Below are 19,293 nucleotides of genomic sequence, written 5' to 3' on the forward strand. Positions count from 1 at the left end.
GGGGGAGGTCATTCCCTGACCGGGGATGTCCTGTGTACTCAGCATCCCTGACCCCTCCTCCCACCATCGCAGGAGCACCTCTCACTCCAGGGACCCCTTAACATTCTCATGTCACCTCCAGGTGACCCCTTGGGGGCACTGATCTAGCAGGAGGGGAGAACCTTGGTGGAAAACCTGGAAGTTAATACAATCTGCGTGTTCTTTTAAAACATTTTTTTTCTCTGTTTAGTTTTGGCTATGCTGGGTCTTGGTTGCTGCTCGGGCTTCTCTAGTTGTGGTCTGCGGGGTCTCCTCTCTAGGTGCATGGCTTCTCCTTGTGCTGGCGTCTCGTTGCAGAGCACGGGCTCTTGGGTGCTTGGGCTCCAGTAGTTGCAGCTCCCAGGCTCTGGAGCATAGGCTCAGTCGTTGTGGTGCTTGGGCTTAACTGCCCTGTGGCACGTGGGATCTGCCCAGATCAGGAGACGTGTCTCCTGCATTGGCAGGCAGATTCTTTACTGCTGAGCCACCGGGAAGCCCTGCTCGTCATTTTTGATTAGAAGTTGAGGAGTGGTTTCTGAGGGCCCTCTTATTTCCACACACGCAGTGCTCCTGGAGGAGACTCAGGCCCAGGTCTGTCTCCCCAGTGGGGCTCGGGCTTGGTGGGGCCGACCCTGCCCCCTCCAGCCTGTCTTCCTCCAGGTCCAGAGGCTGCTCTTCAGGCTGGCAGCGGGAGCGTGTGTGTCTGCCTGTGACCTGAGTATCCCCCAGCGGGGCCTCCAGGCCAGAGTCCATGGGTGACCAGCCATTTGTGCAGATTTGAATGGCACAGCACAGGTGCCTGAGGCAGACGTTGAGAATTGGATTTTGAAAGATGCTGAGGGTGGATGAAGTGTGTTAGTTGCTCAGTTGTGTAGAACTCTTTGCAAGCCATGGACTGTATAGCCTGCCAGGCTCCTCTGTCCATAGGATTCTCCATGGGTCTCTCACATTGCTGGCAGATTCTTTACTGTCTGAGCCACCAGGCAAGCCCTAAGAGAAGAGACAGCAAAGTCAAATATATATATATATCCCTCTTTTTAAAGCTTCTCTTGTGGCTCAGCTGGTAAAGAATCCGCCTGCAATGCAGGAGACCTGGGTTCGATGCCTGGGTTGGGAAGATCCCCTGGAGAAGGGAAAGGCTACCCACTCCAGTATTCTGGCTTGGAAAATTCCATGGACTCTGTAGTTCATGGGGTCGTAAAGAGTCGGACACGACTGAGTGACTCTCATTTTCTTTTTAAAGCTTAGTTAGGTAAAGGGTGTTATCAAGAGGCAAGAAGCCTCGTTAAGCACATGCAGGAGGGGTCTGTCTTAGCTGGGGCTGTAACACACACCACAGGCAGGGTGGCTTCGTCACCCAACGTTGATGTCCCAAGGTTCTGGAGGCTGAAAAGTCCATGGTCAAGGCACCGGCAGACCACGTGTCCAGTGAGGACTTTTCATGTGTCTTCATGTGTTCGAGGGCAGACAGAGGGCTGGCTTCCCTTCCTGTTCTTAAAAGGACGCTAATCCCGTTGGGAGGCTCCACCCTTATGACCTAGCACCTCCCAAAGGCTCCGCCTCCAAATACCATCTCCTCAGGGCTTCAAGCTGGGAATCTTGTGGGCACGTTCAGTCTGTAGCAGGACCCTCCCCAGCTCCCTGCCCAAGACACTTATTTATAAAAGCAGGGTTGTTGATGCCCCCACTGGAGCACGATGCTCAGGGACTCAGCACTCAGCCTCAGACAGCAGAGGCTGGCAGTGATGACCAGTGTCTTCTAAGGAGGAAGAAGGCTGCCAGGGAAGCACTGAGGCTTGGGCTCGTCTGGAGTCCCTTCCAACGCTGCCTCCTTGCCCCGTCCCCCTGTCCTGACTCTATGTAAATTTCTCAGGAACAGGCCTTGGTCCCCTTGCTGGAGCAGGGTCCCTGGTAGAACCTGAGGTCCCGTGCATCAGCCACGTGTGGACCATCCTCGTGAGAACCATCACCAACACAGCCCCTCCCTCTTCTCGTAAGCGAAAGACACAGCAGCCAGGGACGGTCCTCTGCTGGTCTCCACGGGAGCTGCTTTTGTGCAAGCTGCTTAGGTAGGATGCGCCATACTTGCTGTTTCAGTTCAGCATGGCGATCAGTATCCAGGCTTTCCCAGCCACGCACCTGGATTCAAATTCAGGCCTTTCACTTCCAGCCCATATGATCTTAAAGCTGACACTCTCCACCCCAGTTTCCTCGTTCAGGGTCATGGATGAAATCACATTTGTATCATAGGACTGCCTGGGGAATTAGGACACGTCATGAAATGGCACTCCACTCCAGTATTCTTGCCTGGAGAATCCCATGGACGGAGGAGCCGGACAGGCTACAGTCCTTGAGGTTGAAAAGTGTGGGACACAACTGAGCAACTTTCACAGTCACACACGTAGCAGGCTTTCGTGTCCTATACCAGTTCCACATTCACAACTGTGTCTGCTGTTCTTCCCAGCACACCCCGCCCTCTTGGGTGTAAGCAGACAGTGGGTCTCACAGGAGACGTCATGAGACCATCACACATGCAGTGTTGCCTTTTATTTTTGTCGTTCTGAAAACCATTTCGGTCCATCTGAAGATGGGTTACTAGGAGTGTAAAATACAATGAATAGTTTCTTCCTAAAATTCTGTGCTCAGGAATTTGGAGTTGGTGACCCGCTCGGCAGAGGCATAGAGGTTTTTGAAGCATAGCTGGGCACCTGTCTAAAGGACAACTGTCTAAAGCAGCTCGTTTCATTACTTCCGTTTTCCAGGTACAGAAAACCGAGGCCCAGAATTGGCTGGGAGCTGACCCGGAGGCCCTACCAGAGAGTGGCCCCATGTTTCCTCCCAGGACCAGCTCCTGGCCTCCAGCCCCACCTGAGGATTCCCCTGGAAGTGGATGGAGACTGGTCACTGGTGGCCCAGGGACACTGAGCAGGCGGCCACTGCCCCCTCCAGCTCTGGGCCATCACTGGATGGGTTGGAGGCCTCGGAAACTGGTTGTCCAGTAGGCCCGCAAGGTGTTAAAGCTGGCCTTGAGTTGGAGGGGAGGCGGGGTGGGAATTCTTGCTTTTTGGAAAAGATTTGACATTGTTTCTGAGGATGGCTGATCAGAGAGAGTGCCCTTGTGTGCTAAGTTGCTTCAGTCGTGTCTGACTCTTTGTGACCCCATGGACTGTGGCCCGCCAGGCTCCTGTGTCCCTGGCATTCTCCAGGCAAGAATACCAGGGTGGGTGGCCATCTCCTCCGCCAGGGGATCTTCCTGATGCAGGGATCGAGCCCAGGTCTGTCTCCGGCATTGGCAGGCGGATTCTTTACCACTAGCGCCACGTGGGAAGCCCCTGGGCGGTTCCTAAAAGAGTGGGTGTGTTTTACTCCTAACAATCATCAAATAGCTGGCAGGATGCGTCATATGTGCGGTCCTTATTTTGATTAGCTTTATACTTGAATTCAAAGCTGTTTCTCCTGCCAGGACTTGGTGCTTTGCTGTTGCTGCCAAAAGCTCAGGCCTGTGCCAGTTGGTTGGGGGGTTCGGACAGTGGTTTTTTCAACACAGAAAATTTTCTCTCAGTCAGCTGAGGTGCCTTCGAACATCTCGGCATTACTGATCCTCTGCACACGCCCTCTGAAGTAGCCAGCCGTGTGCCCAGCTGTGTCTGCCTCGATGCTCTTCCGAGGGGAGGGGCTGGGGGGATGACTTGATGCTGTGATACCTCGGGCTGTCTCAGCCTCTGTCGTCACCCAGACATTCAGAGAGGGCCGGGCCACCTTCATGACCTCTGCCTAAGACGCAGTGGGTGCCTTTTTAGCTGGTGGTTGTCTGTGCGGATGTCCTGCAGGTGCTGCACGCAGACAGAACCTGAGTGGGGGCAGGGACGCTGGATGAACTGGGCTTACTCTGCACCTACCTGAGGGTCAGACACATTGGCCTGAAACCAGCGGAGTACAGCGCTGCCAGCACCTCCCTGCCTCTGTCGTGAATCCCACAGCCTCTAACCTCACGACTGACCCCCTGCCTAAACCACCTCCAGCTCCAGGGTTTACGGATCTACGACAGCTGACCTCACTTCTCCGGCTGGGATGGCTAACCTCATTTGAAAAGAATGAGAAAAATAAATGGAAATTAAAGACAAACCCCACTAAACCTTTTTCTTGATAAATTTACGAGGGTTGAAATCATATAAAGGATCTTTTCTGATGACAAAAGTATGAAACTAGAAATCAATTAAATAAAGAGAACTGGAAAATCACAAATATGTGGCAATTAAGCAGCATACTACTGAATAACTGCTGGGCCAAAGAAGAAATCGAAAGAGAGATTTAAAAAATATTTTGAGACAAGAGCAGAGGTGTAAGATACTAAAATTTATGGGGTGCGGTAAAGGTGGTTCAAAGAAAGAAGTTCATAGCAATAAATGCTCACCTCAAGAAACAAGAAAAGCCTCAAAATAGCAGCCACACTTTACACCTCAAGGAACTAGAAAAAGAAGGATGAAGTTTAAGGTTAGTAAAAAGAAGGAAATAACAAAGATCAGAATGGAAATAAATGAAAGAGACCAAAAGAAAAAAAAGACAATAGAAAAGGTCAGTCACATTAAGAGCTGGCTTATGGAAAAATCAACAAAATAGACAAACCATAGCTAGCCTCTCCAGGAAGAAGAGAGGACTCAGATAAAATCAGAAATGAAAGAGGAGAAATTACAACTGATAGGTTAAAATACAGAGGATCACAAGAGACTACTGTGAATAATTATGTGCCAACAAACTGGGCAATACAGAAGAAATATATAGATTCCTAGAAACATATAACCTACCAAAACTGATTCATGATGAAACAGAACATTTGAACAGGGTGATTAACAGAGATTGAGTCAGTAATCAAAACCTCCCAACAGACAAAAATCCAGGACCAAATGGATTCACCAGTGAATTCTACCAAATATCCAAAGAAGAATTAATACCAATCCTTTTTGAATTTTGAAAAAACAGAAGAAAGGGGAGCTCTTCCGAACACATTTTACAAGGTCAGCATTACCCTGATACCAACACAAGACAAGAATGCCACAAAAAAAAGTTACAGGTCAGTATGGTTTCCCCAGTGATAGAGAGTCTGCCTGCACAGCAGGAGAGGTGTTCAACCACTGGGTCGGGAAGACCCCCTGAAGCAGGGCATGGCAACCCACTCCAGCATTCTTGCCTGGAGAATCTCATGGACAGAGGAGTCTGGTGGGCTACAGTCCATAGGGTCACAAAGAGGTGTTCACGACTGAAGCGACTGAACACACACACACACACACACACACACACACACACAGGCCAATATGCCCGATGAACATTAGATGCAAAAATCCTCAACAAAATATTAGTAAATCAAATTCAACAGTACATTGAAAAGATCATACACTATGACCGAATGGAACTTATTCCAGGGATGCAAGGATGCTTCAATATCTGCAAATCATTCAAAGTGATACATCATATTAACAAAAAGGAGGATAAAAATCATATAGTCAACTCAATAGCTATAAAAAAAGCATCTGACAAAATTTAACATCCCATTTATGATAAAAACTATGGGCAAAGTGGATATAGAGGGACTATACCTCAATATAATAAAGGCCATATATGATAAGCCCATAGCTAATATCATACTTGATGATGAAAAGCTGAAAGCATTTCCTCTGAGATCAGGAAAAAGGCAATGATGCCCACTTTTGCCACTTTTACACAGCATAGTATTGGAAGTCTTAAAACAATAAGGAAAGGAACCCAAATGTGAAAGGAAAAAGCAAAACTGCCATTTTCAGATGACATAGTACTATATATAAACCCTAGATATTCCACCAAAATAACTGTTAGAATAAACGGATTTAGTAAAGTTGCAGGGTGCAGAATTAGCATACAGAAGTCAGTTGTTTTATACGCTAATAACTATCTTAAGAGAGATTAAGAAACCACCAGAAAACTATCAGAGAAATTAAGAAAACAATCCTATTTACAATTGTATCAAAAAGAGTAAAACACCTAGGAATAAATTTAACCAAGGACGTGAAACACCTGTATATTGGAAACTATAAGACATTAATGAAAGACATTGAAGAGGACATAAATAAATGTAAATACAGTCTGTGTCCATGGACTGAAGAATTAATGTTGCTAAAATGTCCCTATTACCCAAGGCAATCTACAGAGTCAGTGTAATCCCTATCAAAATCCCAATGGTATTTTTCAAAAGGCAAACAAACAAACAAAAAAACACCAAATAGCCAAAGCAATCTTGAAACCGAGGAACAAAGCTAGAGGCATACACTCCCTGATATCAAACTATATTACAGCTGAATCCGCTTGTCAAGGGCCAGCTTTGGGGTAAAAGCTAGGTGATTGCTCACTTGGGGGATGTAAAAAATGAGGCAGCAGAGAATTCCCTTTCAAACCCAAACTAACCAAGCCATTTCTCTGCAAGTCAACTGGCTGGTACATTCTGTGATTCCTCATCAGATCCCTCTCCTTAAGATCCCCTTTCCCCCTCAATTCATCCCAGAAATTGGATGGGCCGTTAGGGTACACAGCCTGCTGGTTGTCTGAGCTGAGCCGATAAAGGGGGAGGTGGATTTTGGATGCAGGACCCACCGGATGACTGCTATTTGTGGAGGACTTCACACATTATACGTGGTCCATGCACTTTACACATTTCTTTTCTAAGCCTCAGAACCCCCCATTGTGACTTTAGAAACTCCCGTTTCAGACATGAAGCTGAAGATTCCACACTGTTGGTTAAAGAAGTAGCCAGGATCCAAACCCAGACCTGCTGGGCTTTCTGCTGTATCAGGCTGCCTCGTTACCAAATAATGTGTTTTCACCACCCACAAACAAGAGGGCAGCTTTACCATTGAGGCCTCCTGGTGGCTTTCAGTCTGGGGCAGCAGCAGGGCATCTAAAGCTCCCTGAACAGGGGGATGAAAAGGCAGAGCCAGTGGAGTGGGAACGGAAGTACTAACATCCATGCTAAAGGCTGCCCACGAGCAGAATTCACACTGCAGAGCATGTAGTCTGTGAGTGAGAGGGAAAGAGTGGGCAGTTCTCCTAAAATACAAGGAAGGGGTTAGAGATGGGCGACCAGTGAGGAGGAGATTATAACCGTAGAAGCAAGGGATGGACATCAAAAGCGAGATGCACAGCTCCTCCTCAGGGTGGGGACATGCAATTCAAACGGAAGGGTTTAAAGATACAATTGTAGAAAACTTAGGTTCCTGGCATGCTGTGGTCCACGGGGTCACAAAGAGTCAGACACGACTGAGTGACTGAACTGGACTGAACTAGGTTCTGAAACAAAATCCTTGTGCAGTGCAGTCTGGAAGGAAAACCTTTACCAAGTTTTTGACAGAATGAAAGCGAGAGGCCCCTTGGAGACGCCTCTGAGCACGCCCCGTACGTCACTGCGTGTCTTCTCTGTGTGCCAGGGGCAGGAGTCCTGGGTGCGTATGTGAGGCTGTAAGCTGTGTTAGGATGCGTGTGTGTGAAGGAAGCTGCCTCTGCAGAGGCCGCAATTGCAAAAAAATAGACAAAAATTGTTTTTAATCTAAAAACAGCCCTGATGCCACAGCAGCCATGACCCTCTACTAACAGGATGGTCAATTCCAAAGCGTTAGCTCAGAAGGGCAGTTTGGTGTACAAATGCTCCTGAGTGACCAGGCCGGGCCCTGGTTTCTCTGGATTCTTCTGTGTCCCTGTGTTTTCCTCTTCTTGGTGTGAGGTTTGAGCCTACTGACACTTACTTCTTCATGTCACTTGGCCTCCTGGCAATGCTGATGGGCAGAGAGACTGGTGCAGCCTCCTCGGCTTGCTGGAAGTTCGCTGAGGGTGCCGGGGCTGGCAGGGGGAGGGGCAGGGGGAGCGGCAGAGGAGGGTCTGGGGTGGCAGGAGACCCAGGATCTCCCAGGGGGAGGGCTGAGTGACGCGTCAGGGAGCGGTATTTGGCACGGTCCCTCCGAGGTGGGTGATTGCAGGGCCTGGGGAGGCTCCCAGACCAGGAAGCCTTGGCAGGCAGGTGTGGGCGCTGGCTGGACCGAGGCCGCGGGAGGGCGAGACGAGGCCGGCGTGGACATCCTGGCCTTCAGCCACAACCAGGCTCAGACACTGGGAGACGGAGTCTAACTGCAGAGCTGGGATGAGAATTCAGGCTTCTCCAACCCCACCGAGTTGTAAACAGTGGCCGAATTATGTAAAACATTCCCCCTTAGAATAACAAGCGTTACTCTTGGCCATGTTATCCTTAAACACTGGACGGTTTCTTGTTCTGAGTATCAGTAGCCAACAGGGTAAGATTATAAACTCAAATCCGCCCCCCTGATGATAGCAGGTTCGCTCAGTCAGTCATCCTCTATTTTCCAAGTCTTCCTCCAGCGGGATGTGGGGTGAGAAGAGGGTGGGGTACATGTATGTGTGTGTAGTGGGATGCCACTCAGTGTGGTAGCTTCTGGATACGACTTCCTTACTTCCTCCAAAATAACTGTCAGCAGAGGGTGATGCCAACATCTTATCTGTCTTCATAATTAGAATATAGGATATTTTTCTCTTCATTTCAGAACTCCGAGATTTCAGAGCTGGGTAAAAATAAATAAGGACCTGGTTATCCTACCTTGTTTTATTAGAAGTGAAAAACTGAGGTTCAGATAGGTAGAGGGACCTGTCCGAGGTCACACAGCTAATGGTGGGAAGAGACGGGAACAGGAGTTTCTGACCCCTGGCCTTTGTGTGTCTCTGCAGTTCTGTGATGTCATGACTGCAAAACTACCATTAGACATGAAAGCTGAGAGACATGACCTCTCAGACAACAGAATCCACATGGGACATTTTAAGCAACACTTAACAATAATCTGTTTAAAAACTGTCTCATTACAGCACACATACACCCGTGCATACTCACACACACACATGTACCCCACCCCCTTCTCTGACTATACACAGTCAAGGTGTGTTTTGCATGACCAACACCCTCACAGACAGACTGCTGCAGCCCTACGCCTCCTTTAGAACAGCTGCCCCAGGAGTCAGGCCCAGAGTACCAGTCAGGGCCCCCTCTCCCAGGACGATCTTGCTAGGGCTCATCCAGAAGCCGCTGGAGGCTCGGGTAGGCTCAGTGGGGCAGGAGACGCCTGACCCAGTACATCTGCCGGAATTGCCAGGGGAGGTTATCTCCTGCTTTCCCTTCGTTAGGAGATGGGCAGGCTGAACAGTGAGAACAGCTGCCCCAAGAGTCAGGCCCGGAGTTATCAGTCAGGGCCCCCTCTCCCGGGACGATCTCGCTGGGGCTCATCCAGGAGCTGCTGGAGGCTGGGATGGGCTCAGTGGGGCAGGAGGCGCCTGACCCAGTACATCTGCCAGAATTGCCAGGGGAGGTTATCCCCTGGGTTATCCCGCTCTCCCTTTGTTAGGAGGCGGGCATGCTGAATAGTGACCACGGGTACACAGTGCGTGTCAGCGTCTGTGACGACGTAAACGTCTGTATTCGTTTCCTGGGGCTCTCCCGTAATAAATTACCATAAACTCAGTGGCTTATGAAAAGGGACATTTATTGCATCATAGTTCTGGAGGCTAGAAGTCTGAAGCTGAGGTGCGCCCAGGGCCCTGGGGAGGGGGGGCTCCAGCCGCCCTGCGGGCCCCCGTGTCCCCGGGTTTGCAGCTCCTCACTCACGACTCCGCCTCGTGTGCCTCTGCTTCTAGAGCCGCCCTCCTTGTCAGAAGACCAGCCGTCGGCCCTGGGCCCACCCTCATCTGGTCTGACCTCAGCCCCAGAGACCCTGTTTTCAAATAAGGTCAGGTTCAGGTGCAGGGTGCGGGGGTCTCATCCCAGGACGCGCGGTGCCATGGCGCTTCCTCAAATGCCCTGCTCCGTCTGCCAACACCAGTCACGCGTGGGGCTTCCCCCTTCTCTGTCCTGGGTGGAGCCCTGCCTGCTCCCCAAGAGCTGGGAAACAACCTCACACACGGTCCCTTGCCTCCTGCCCTCGCCCAGAGTATTTCTGTCCACGTGAAGCCCCTCTTCTGACACCTTCAAATGCTGCATTCAGTTCACCCCATCTCCAGCTCGTGCTCCCTGTGTGTCCCTCACCCTGGCTGCCACACGCCCAGTGAGGTGGGTGGGAGTGGTCGGCTCAGCCCCCAATGCCACCTGAACCTCACCTGAACAGGAGCCTGAGACCTTCCCGTGAGGCCGTGGGAGAGTCTGGTTTTGAGGTGTCCCTTTATTCCGACCAGCTTCCCAGGTGGCGCTAGTGGTAAAGAACACGCTTGCTGATGCCGAAGATGTAAGAGATGCGGGTTTGATCCCCGGATCGGGAAGATCCCCTGGAGGAGAGCATGGCAACCCACTCCAGTATCCTCGCCTGGAGAACCCCACGGACAGAGGAGCCTGGTGGGCTACAGTCCATGGGGTCGCACAGAGTCGGACACAACCAAAGCGATTTCACTCGCGCTTAAGTCCTACGAGGTACCGGTTTCTTGGTCTGTTTCACATGTCGTCAGTGTCGTGGCCTTCGTGTTAGGAGCTGTGGAATTGCGGGTTCGTCTCCCTTTACTGCTGGAGCATGTATGGCATGGAGGAGGTGATTCCCTCTTGGCGTGAAACTCCAGCACGCGTGCAGAGATCTTCATGGGACCTCAAGGGTCCTTTCACTTGGTCGGGGTCGGCTCGCCGTGGCTTCTCATGTGTGTGCCGCGGGGTCTGCTGGCTGCAGGGCTGTCACTCAAACAGCTCCAGGTAGTCAGGCGGCTCTCGCTGCTGACCGCAGGGGTACAGAAGGAGCTCCTTCCCCAGGGAGGTGATGGGCTCCTCCTGTGAGGGAGACAGTACAGGTCAGGCTGCAGCCCCCCGAGAGCAGCAGGGGCATCAGCCCAGGCTCCCACGTCTTATTTACAGGACACTTTCATAAGAAGCCCTTCATGCCTTGCCGGAGCACACAGCTTCTGGTCTCCCCTCGCTTTACACTAAGCTTTCTTGGCTTAGGCAACCCCGAAAGAGAGATTTTTTGTCCACAAGCTGCCCCGTGGTCTCCCTCCTTCCCAGGCTTGTGCTCTCACTTAAGGGTGTTCTCATATGGAAAAGAATGTATTTTTAAAAAAGAATTTGTCTGTGTGTACATATATAATGGAATTACTCTGCTGTACAGCAGTAATTAGTACAACACTGTAAATCAGCTATACTTAAGAAAAAGTGTTCTCAGATGTGATCGGACTGCACAGATTTTGCATCATCTCGTGCATTCTCTGCCCCACTGGGTTCTCCCTGAGTATATGAGGAGGGACCAGGTTCAGTGATAAAGGAAATGCAATTAACAGTCCTTGTTATTGGGAAGGTTACCCACATGGCTCAGCGGTTAAAAGAATGCGCCTGCTAATGCAGGAGGTGGAGGAGATGTGGGTTCATTCCCTGGGTCGGGAAGATCCCCTGGAAAAAGAAATGTCAACCCACTCCAGTATTCTTGCCCGGAGAATCCCACGGACAGAGGAGCCTGGCGGGCTACAGTCCATAGTGTCACAGAGAGTAGGACACGATTGAGCATGAGCACCATTATCGGGAGGAGTTATCGAAGCGGGGGCCTGATCTCCCACTGCTCGTCTCCGTTCTTTTCCGAGCAGCTGCCTTTCACCGTCAGGGCAGCTGCAGGACACCCGTCGCCGAGCGAATGAAGCGCGCGCAGGCCCGCACCTTGTGGTACTCCACCAGCTCGGCCAGGCTGGCGTGCTGCAGCTGGTCCACGCCCAGGAAGCTGTATGAGTCCGAGGAGGCATCTATGAGGAAGTGTTTGCAGCCATCCTCGGACTGGTAGGACAAGGTGTAGCCCTTGACCTTCTCGTTGACCCGGATCAGAAAGCTGCCCGGCACGCAGGTGCTCAGAAGCTCATTCGCTCTATTTACGGTGAGGATTCCTGCAGGAAAGAAGGGCAGGGGTTTCAGCCACATCATTTCCAAAGCATCCCCCTGCTAAACACAGCCGTGTGGATAAAGCCAGTAACGACCTGAGCTGCCCTAAATCCACATTGGGTTTTCTTGGAGCAGTAGTGTGGTTTGTCTTCTGGTATTTGGTACCTGGGATGGGGTAGGTTCCATAAGCAAATGTGTGGTACAAGTGGAGGGCTTCCCAGGGCAGTGCGGAGGTAAAGAACCCGCCTGCCAATGCAGGAGGCATAAGAGACCTGGGTCTGATCCCTGGGTGGGGAAGATTCCCTGGAGGAGGGCATGGCAACCCACTCCAGTATTCTTGCCTGGAGAATCCCCATGGACAGAGGAGCCTGGTGGGCTACAGTCTATAGGGTCGCAAAGAGCTGGGCCCTGCTGAAGCGACTTGGCCCGTATGCAGTACGAATGGAGCGCTCGCTCCTCAGAACACGTTTCCACATGCACACCCAGTGACAAGCATGGGCGTCATGTGGCTTCTGAGTGGTATGACCTCCCAGATGGTCATCCTGGGAGGGTCAGATCTCCCAAGTTGACTGATGGGGACCCTGGAGCCTGGGAATGATCCTACGAGATCTGGAGCAGGAGTTCTCACCGGAGAAATGTCTGGAAATATCTCAGACACTGGGGCTGGGGGGTGGGGTGGCTCCAGTCTCCTCCAGTGCATGGAGGCGGGGATGCTGCCAAACCTCCCACCATGCACAGAACAGCCTCACTACAGACAGTGATCCAGTGCCAAAGGCTGGCAGTGCCAAAGGCGGGCACCCTGGCCAGGTGTCAGCGAGTTAGTGACAGTGTCCTCTGCTGCGACTACTCCTAAATGAGGCTTCATTTAAAGGAATGAAGCAAGAGATGGCAGGCATACACACGTATGTGTGTTTTTGTGCTGTGCTTAGTCGCTCAGTTGTGTCCGACTCTTTGTGACCCTGTGGACTGTAGCCCACAGGCTCCTCTGTCCATGGGATTCTCCAGGCAAGAATACTGGAGTGGGTTGCCACGCCCTCCTCCAGGGGATCTTCCCAACCCAGTGATCGAACCCAGATCTCCTGCATTGCGGGTGGATTCTTTACTGTCTGTGCCACCAGGGAAGCCCAAGAATACTGGAGTGGGTAGCCTGTCCCTTCTCCAGCGGATCTTCCCAACCCAGAAGTTGAACCGAGGCCTCCTGCATTGCAGGCGGATTCTTTACCAGCTGAACTACCAGGGAAGCCCCACGTGTATATATGCATACTATCTATTTGTGTCTTCATGGATATTCAAAAGGACGCCACTCTTCATACACACACACACACACACACACACACACACACACACACGTGTTATGCTCCATACGCATAGTTTGAATGTCTCATGCTGCTGCTGCTGCTGCTGCTAAGTCGCTTCAGTCGTGTCCGACTCTGTGCGACCCCATAGACGGCAGCCCACCAGGCTCCCCCATCCCTGGGATTCTCCAGGCAAGAACACTGGAGTGCGTTGCCATTTCCTTCTCCAATGCATGAAAGTGAAAAGTGAAAGTGAAGTCGCTCAGTCGTGTCCGACTCTTCGCAACCCCATGGACTGCAGCCCACCAGGCTCCTACATCCATGGGATTTTCCAGACAAGAGTACTGGAGTGGGGTGCCATTGTCTTCTCCAGGATGCCTCATGAATTCACAGTAATTCAAGACCAGCCTTTCCCCCCAATTAGTCCACACTCCTGAGGTCTGACCCGTGCTCCCGGTTTCCCTTCTTGCTCCTCCTCATCTGTAATTCTTCAGGTGAGTCCACGACATGATAAGACAGAGAGGAAGTGTGCAGACACGTGCTGGCAGGATGGTGAGCTGCTCTGAGCTCTGGGCAGAGAGCAGCATTTCCCGCGTCAGCAGACGGAACCTCCCGCCTCTTCCATGCTGACACTCGGTATTATGATTAGGGAGAAACCCAAAAGGCCTCCTGATGAAAAGGCAATGGATTATCACAGCTCCTTAGTTCAATAAGACTAAAGTTAGTAAAGTTAATTGAGAATTAAACCTAAGGATCCAAAGTAAAACGTCAAATGAAACCACTTCTGTTCTTTTCTGTAAGTAAACCTTTGAGAAGGGAGAATTAGAGATCACACACTCCCCAGGCCCCGTCCAGCCCCGTCTACCCTGCAGGGCCCAAACCCGCACGTCTGGGTGTGGGGGCTCAGCGCCAGGGTGACGCGGGGTGATGGCAGGGCCTGCAGCCATCCCCTCATGGACAGGAAACGCGTCTGTGAGGGAAGAAGCAGGCGGCCTCTCCTCTGGGGTCCCGGCTCTGCCAGGACCCTGCCCCGCAGGCCGCTGAGTCCAGTCCAGTCGCCTTCCTGCCCTTTCCCGATGAGACTAAGGTGCTGGACACAGCAGGCATTGTGACTCTGAGGAGCCCCTGGGGTTGCTGGCGGGTATCTACATCAGGCGCCCAACTAATGCCCAGGTGAGCATCCCCACGGCGACTGCTCCTTCCTGCCTGTTTCACCTTCTACACACCCAGTCCCACTGTGGGCATTGGAGGCTGAACCCAGGCCACCGGTGACCAGCCTGGCCAGGGCCTGCAGGGGCTGCAGTGTGAAGACTCTGGGTCTTACGCTGTCTAAAACCAGGGGGATTGCTCAGTGACTTCATCCTGGAAAGATTTCTCTCCCCTCCCTGACAGGCTGACTCTGAAATTCCAAGTGACTTCAACAGACGGTACAGATGTCATCATTTATAATATCTGGATTTCAGCATGATGGAGTCCGATCCCTAGAACAAAAGCCATTCTGGAAGATTATTATAACCAGAATGAGACAAATTCCTCCTCAAGTCAGGTCATAGAGTAGCTGCAAATCAGACCGTCTGCGAGCCCCTGTAGCTGTTCTCAGCGTGCACAAACTCCGGCTTGGCCTCAGCTCCAGCAGCGCGGGGCCCCTCTCCCCTCGGTGGCGCCCACGGCAGGTGCAGAAGGTAAGCACCGCGGGGACCAGGCTTTGCTCATTCGCTTCACCGCAGGGTCGGCGTTCCTGAAGGGCACGAGCTCTCGGGGCATCTGATGACACAGGTCGACATGCAGTTTCTTCCGATGTCATCGAGGGCAGCGGGGGCCTCCAGGGAGGTCTGGCTGAGGTCACGGCCAAGCAGCGAGCTTGGTCTGCCTGCAAAGGGGGCTGTTGCATGCAAAACTGAAGTCCAGCATCAGACGCTAATCACTGGGGGACCCCTGCCTAGGGCGTGACGCTAAGAAATTGGTTCTAGTACAGACAGTGGTCTTCCTCCAGTCCCCGCTGAGGCCGTGACCCCCCAGGCTGCCTCCCTCCGGCCTCTCCAAGGGCTCACTCAGCCCCACCTCCACCCAGCCAGCACGGTCCACAGCTCTGGAAAGGACCCTGGCATGCCCTGCAGTCTCTCCCCGCCCCGCCTCCTCGTGAGCAACAACTGCTCCTAGTTTATCTTCACACCCTCGGGAACTGCTACCCGGAAGACGCCCGGGAAAGATCTAGCACATACCTCACTCACAGTCAAGTGAGAAACGTCCCTCTCCAGGACAACCCCAGCACCCACTGCCACTAGGCTGAGAGCTGATAACAGGGACCAGGGATGCCCTCGTGTTTCTCCGAGGTACCCCCAGGCCTGAGTCACACGCACACCTGTGTGCCCTGCTTCCAGCACCTGGACAAGCTGTGTTTAATAACCAAACGAATGAGAACTCAGTAACAACAGCACTGAGAGCTCTTCACGTCTGCCTGGCCCTCCCCCAGGTGGGCATTCCCTTATCTGATCCTCACTGAGGCCCGGAGAAGAGGTGCTGTCACGGCCCCCCGAGCACAGAGGGGAAGGCCCGCGTCTCAGAGGTCCCAAGGTGGGTCTGGAGTGCAGGCCAGAACCAAATGCCAGACCAGAGAAGCCAAGCTCGCACCCACCCTCCAGAACACCTGCCCCTGGCAGGCGCGTCGGGCTCCAGAGACTCCTACTCATTGTGTTTCTTCCCCAAACAGGTTTAGAATAAGCAGCAGCATGGCCATTTGGGGGTCTTCCCTGGTGGCTCAGATGGTAAAGAATCTGCCTGCAACACAGGAGACCTGGGTTCAATCCCTGAGTTGGGAAGATCCCCTGGAGAAGGAGATGGCTGCCCCCTGCAGTATTCTTGCCTGGAGAATCCCACGGACAGAGGAGCCTGGCGGGCTACAGTGCATAGGGTCGCAAAGAGTCAGACATGACTGAGCGACTAAGCGAGCGAGCAAGCGATGGCCGTTTTACACATGGGAAAGCTGAGAAAGAAGGGTAGGCACCCGAAGCTACAGGACAAGTTAGTGGTGGTTTCAGGCTCCTGCTCAGGGCTTGACTGAGCCCAACGCACCGGGCTCATGAAACTTTCCTGGAGTTGGCTGAGAATTTAAAATGAGATTGACTTCACAAAGAGGTGTCGTTTCCTACTTGGGCAGCCTAAAGAAGATGTGTTTCTCAGTGATTACTGGCTGCAGTCCCTATGTGTGGAGACGATGCACCGTAACCCCTATGACCCCCTCAGCTCAGAGTTCGGCGGTCGTGGATAAAGAAGCCCCAGCCCGCGCCTTTGGGGCTCCCTGATCTCATGGGGTCTGCTGGGGCGGTGGAGATCCTGGTGCTGTCTCAACCTCTCCTCTTGTCATCTTTCCCATGTTCTCTGCCCCAGATGGTGGTGCAGAGGGCATGGCACCAGGTCGACGTTCTGGATGGAACACAGCTCTGCTTCAGGGTGACCTCAGAGCCCCGCGCTGCCACCTGCCCAGGGCCGGGTGGACGAGAGAAAAGCCGGAGGTGTTTCCAAGCAGAACCCTGCAGACTGAGAGCGTACACGTCACCCCTGGCGAGTCACAGTCGGGACAGAGCTCTCCCTACCTCACCCTCTGATCCTTCAGCATGTACGGGACACAGGTTCAGAGAGGCTCTGGGTCCTGCCCTGGTCCTCTGCCTAGAAGGAGACCCACACGATGCTGACATGGACCCTTGAGCGCTCAAGCACCTTGGAAGTTCAAGTGTTAGTCATGTCCGACTCTCTGAGACCCCATGGACTGTAGCCCGCCAGGCTCCTCTGTCCGTGGGAGTCTCCAGGCAAGAAGACTGGAGTGGGTTGCCGTGCCCTCCTGCAGGGGATTCCTGGCCCAGGAATCGAACTGGGATCTCCTGCACTCAGGCAGATTCTTTATACCAGCTGAGCTGCCAGGGCTCAGGTACCTTAGGGATGAGGAAAAGTGGTCAGAGCTCTTAAAATATTATTCATAATGTTTCCCTAGGAATTCAAAGATTAAAATGACATCATGTGTTCTCACTTCATCACCTTAATGGCCAACACTTACTGAAGGTGCCTGAGCGTGCATCACACACGGTTCTGAGTACGTTGCGTTACACCTCACCGAGTTTTCCGACCAGCCCTGGGAGGTAGGTAATGGATTATCCGGACAGATGACAGGCAAGTGCAGGAGTCATGCGACTTGCTGAGGCCACGCAGCCGGCTGGTGGGGGACGGGGAGCTGGGTGCAGGCAGCGTGGCCCCGGGGATGCACTTGTCACCAGCAAGCTGGCGCCTCTCCCCACTCTCCCCGCCACCAGCGTCAAGGAGCAGTGTCCAGCCTGCTCTGACGGTGACAGCAGAAATCCAGGACACGGGCATGTGACAACGAAGAAAGTGTGACAGCAAAAGCGTGGATTTAATATCCATGTAAAATATCCCAAGTAAAACCCTCCAGCAGAGCCGCTCTCCTTAGCAGGACCCACCCGCTCCCCTCTGTCTCGCCTCTCAGGCCCCTCCAAGAACACAGCGGGAACCACAAGCCTGGAGCCCCCGGGCATCAGTAATGAGAAGTGCAGGGCTCCCGGCACAGGCAGGCAGTGATGGCCGGCAGCATCAGGGCAAGGACCCCACAGCAGCATCTGAAAAACCCAAGGGAGGGCTTTGAGGTTCATGAACTCCTCTCAACATAGTGGAAAAAGATGCTAAGAGTTTTGCAGCAAGTTTGCTGCACGGGGTAATGTCTGAAAAAAGTCAGGGTCTCCCAGGCAATTGTGTAGTATTCGCTGCAGAGAAGCCAGCGCTTCTCAAATCTGTAGGAGTACTCTGGCTTTCACGCCTTTATCTTCATCTTTGGTTAGTTCAGAACTAGCTAAGGCTAGGCAGGCACAGCGGAGCGCTGCGGAGAGTAACGTGGACAAAGCGCTCTGAGGCCGCAGTGCAGATGAAGCTTCAGTGCTGAGCGGAGGGGAGTCCTCGGGCTCGCGGCTCAGGCTCTGCTGGGGCCTCCCAAGGTCAAGGCCTCCGGTGCCCTTCCCTGTCACACACAGGCACCCAGATCCTCCTGCTGCCAGCCACAGCCTCTCCCACTCCATGAGGGAGATGAATCACAGGTGTAGGTGAGGCAGGGTGGATACATTAGGGTGACTTTGGAAAGTCACACCCATCAGTCTTTGTGTGTAAGTCAAGACAAAGCTTGAAAATCCCTTTGTGAAAGATGGGCAGAATTTTGATGGCCCCACAAGTAAGAAATCTCCAAGCCTCAGGAAAATGGCTGGAAGACAGATCATCACTTAAGGGTGCCAGGGTCCAGGTTCATTAAGGTTTTAGCCTGAAAGAAATCTTGGGAGGCTTCTCTGAGACTTTCTCAGTGCAACCCCTCCAGGTATACACAGTCTGCCCTGGAGGACTGTGCTGACGGAGCCTGGGTGGCGCAGTGAAGAGTAACTGGGAAGAGCAAGACTGACTCCATGTTGCATCCATTTCTTTTTTCTATCTAACTTTTGTGCCCTGTGGCCTGTGCTGAGTCATGCTGGGTTCTGCACCTTTTCTAGAAAGAATGTTACCCATGGCCTGAAATATACAGGAAGCCCATTCTCAAGCCTCTGACCTTTTAAGTGTATAACTCTTTTACATTCACACAGAGATAAAAAGTTGCAAAACAGAGAATAACATTTGTCTCTTTGGAGGTTTACACGAACATTATGACCTGACCTACGGAGACAGCTGCAAGAACAAAGGATTCCAATACCAAGAAGTTTGCATCAGCCAACCATACCTCCCTCCCCTTTTAGTATAAAAGAAGCCTGAATTTTTACTTGGGGAAGATGCTTCTATGGAACATTTGTCCACCATCTTCTTGATCTTCTGGCTTTCCAAATAAAGTTACTATTCCATGTCCCAACACTTTATCTAATAATGTGCTGGCCTATCACGTGGCGAGCAGCCAGCTTGGACTCAGTAACACTGGGAGGACAAAGACACAGGACTCTTCCTGGACACTTCTCTCCAGGGAACCTAGGTTTGAGAGAGTAACTGCCTCCAGAGAAATGGATACGATTTAACCCCCTTGGAGAATGAAGA

At 52.2% G+C, this 19,293-nt stretch overlaps 1 protein-coding gene across 2 annotated transcripts in view; it reads right to left on the reverse strand.

Annotated features, from left to right (window-relative positions):
• Window positions 1-5,550: 5,550 nt before the first annotated feature.
• SH2D4A (SH2 domain containing 4A) overlaps window positions 5,551-19,293 on the reverse strand; it is a 65,390-nt gene continuing 51,647 nt past the window's right edge. Inside the window, exons 9-11 of one of the 2 annotated variants that reach the window (XR_011564448.1) lie at window positions 11,717-11,937; window positions 10,192-10,843; window positions 5,551-8,612 (exon numbers count right to left, since the gene is read on the reverse strand). Coding sequence is in view for 1 of the 2 variants with exons in the window: in XM_070781521.1 (XP_070637622.1) it covers window positions 10,751-10,843; window positions 11,717-11,937 (314 nt within the window). In the remaining variant the exon portion in view is untranslated. Of the gene's footprint in view, window positions 8,613-9,570; window positions 10,844-11,716; window positions 11,938-19,293 lie in introns of those variants that run through there. The other variant, XM_070781521.1, reaches the window with a different exon arrangement.

The sequence above is a fragment of the Bos indicus genome, chromosome 27, assembly GCF_029378745.1.
Source record: "Bos indicus isolate NIAB-ARS_2022 breed Sahiwal x Tharparkar chromosome 27, NIAB-ARS_B.indTharparkar_mat_pri_1.0, whole genome shotgun sequence".
Lineage (NCBI taxonomy): Eukaryota > Metazoa > Chordata > Mammalia > Artiodactyla > Bovidae > Bos > Bos indicus.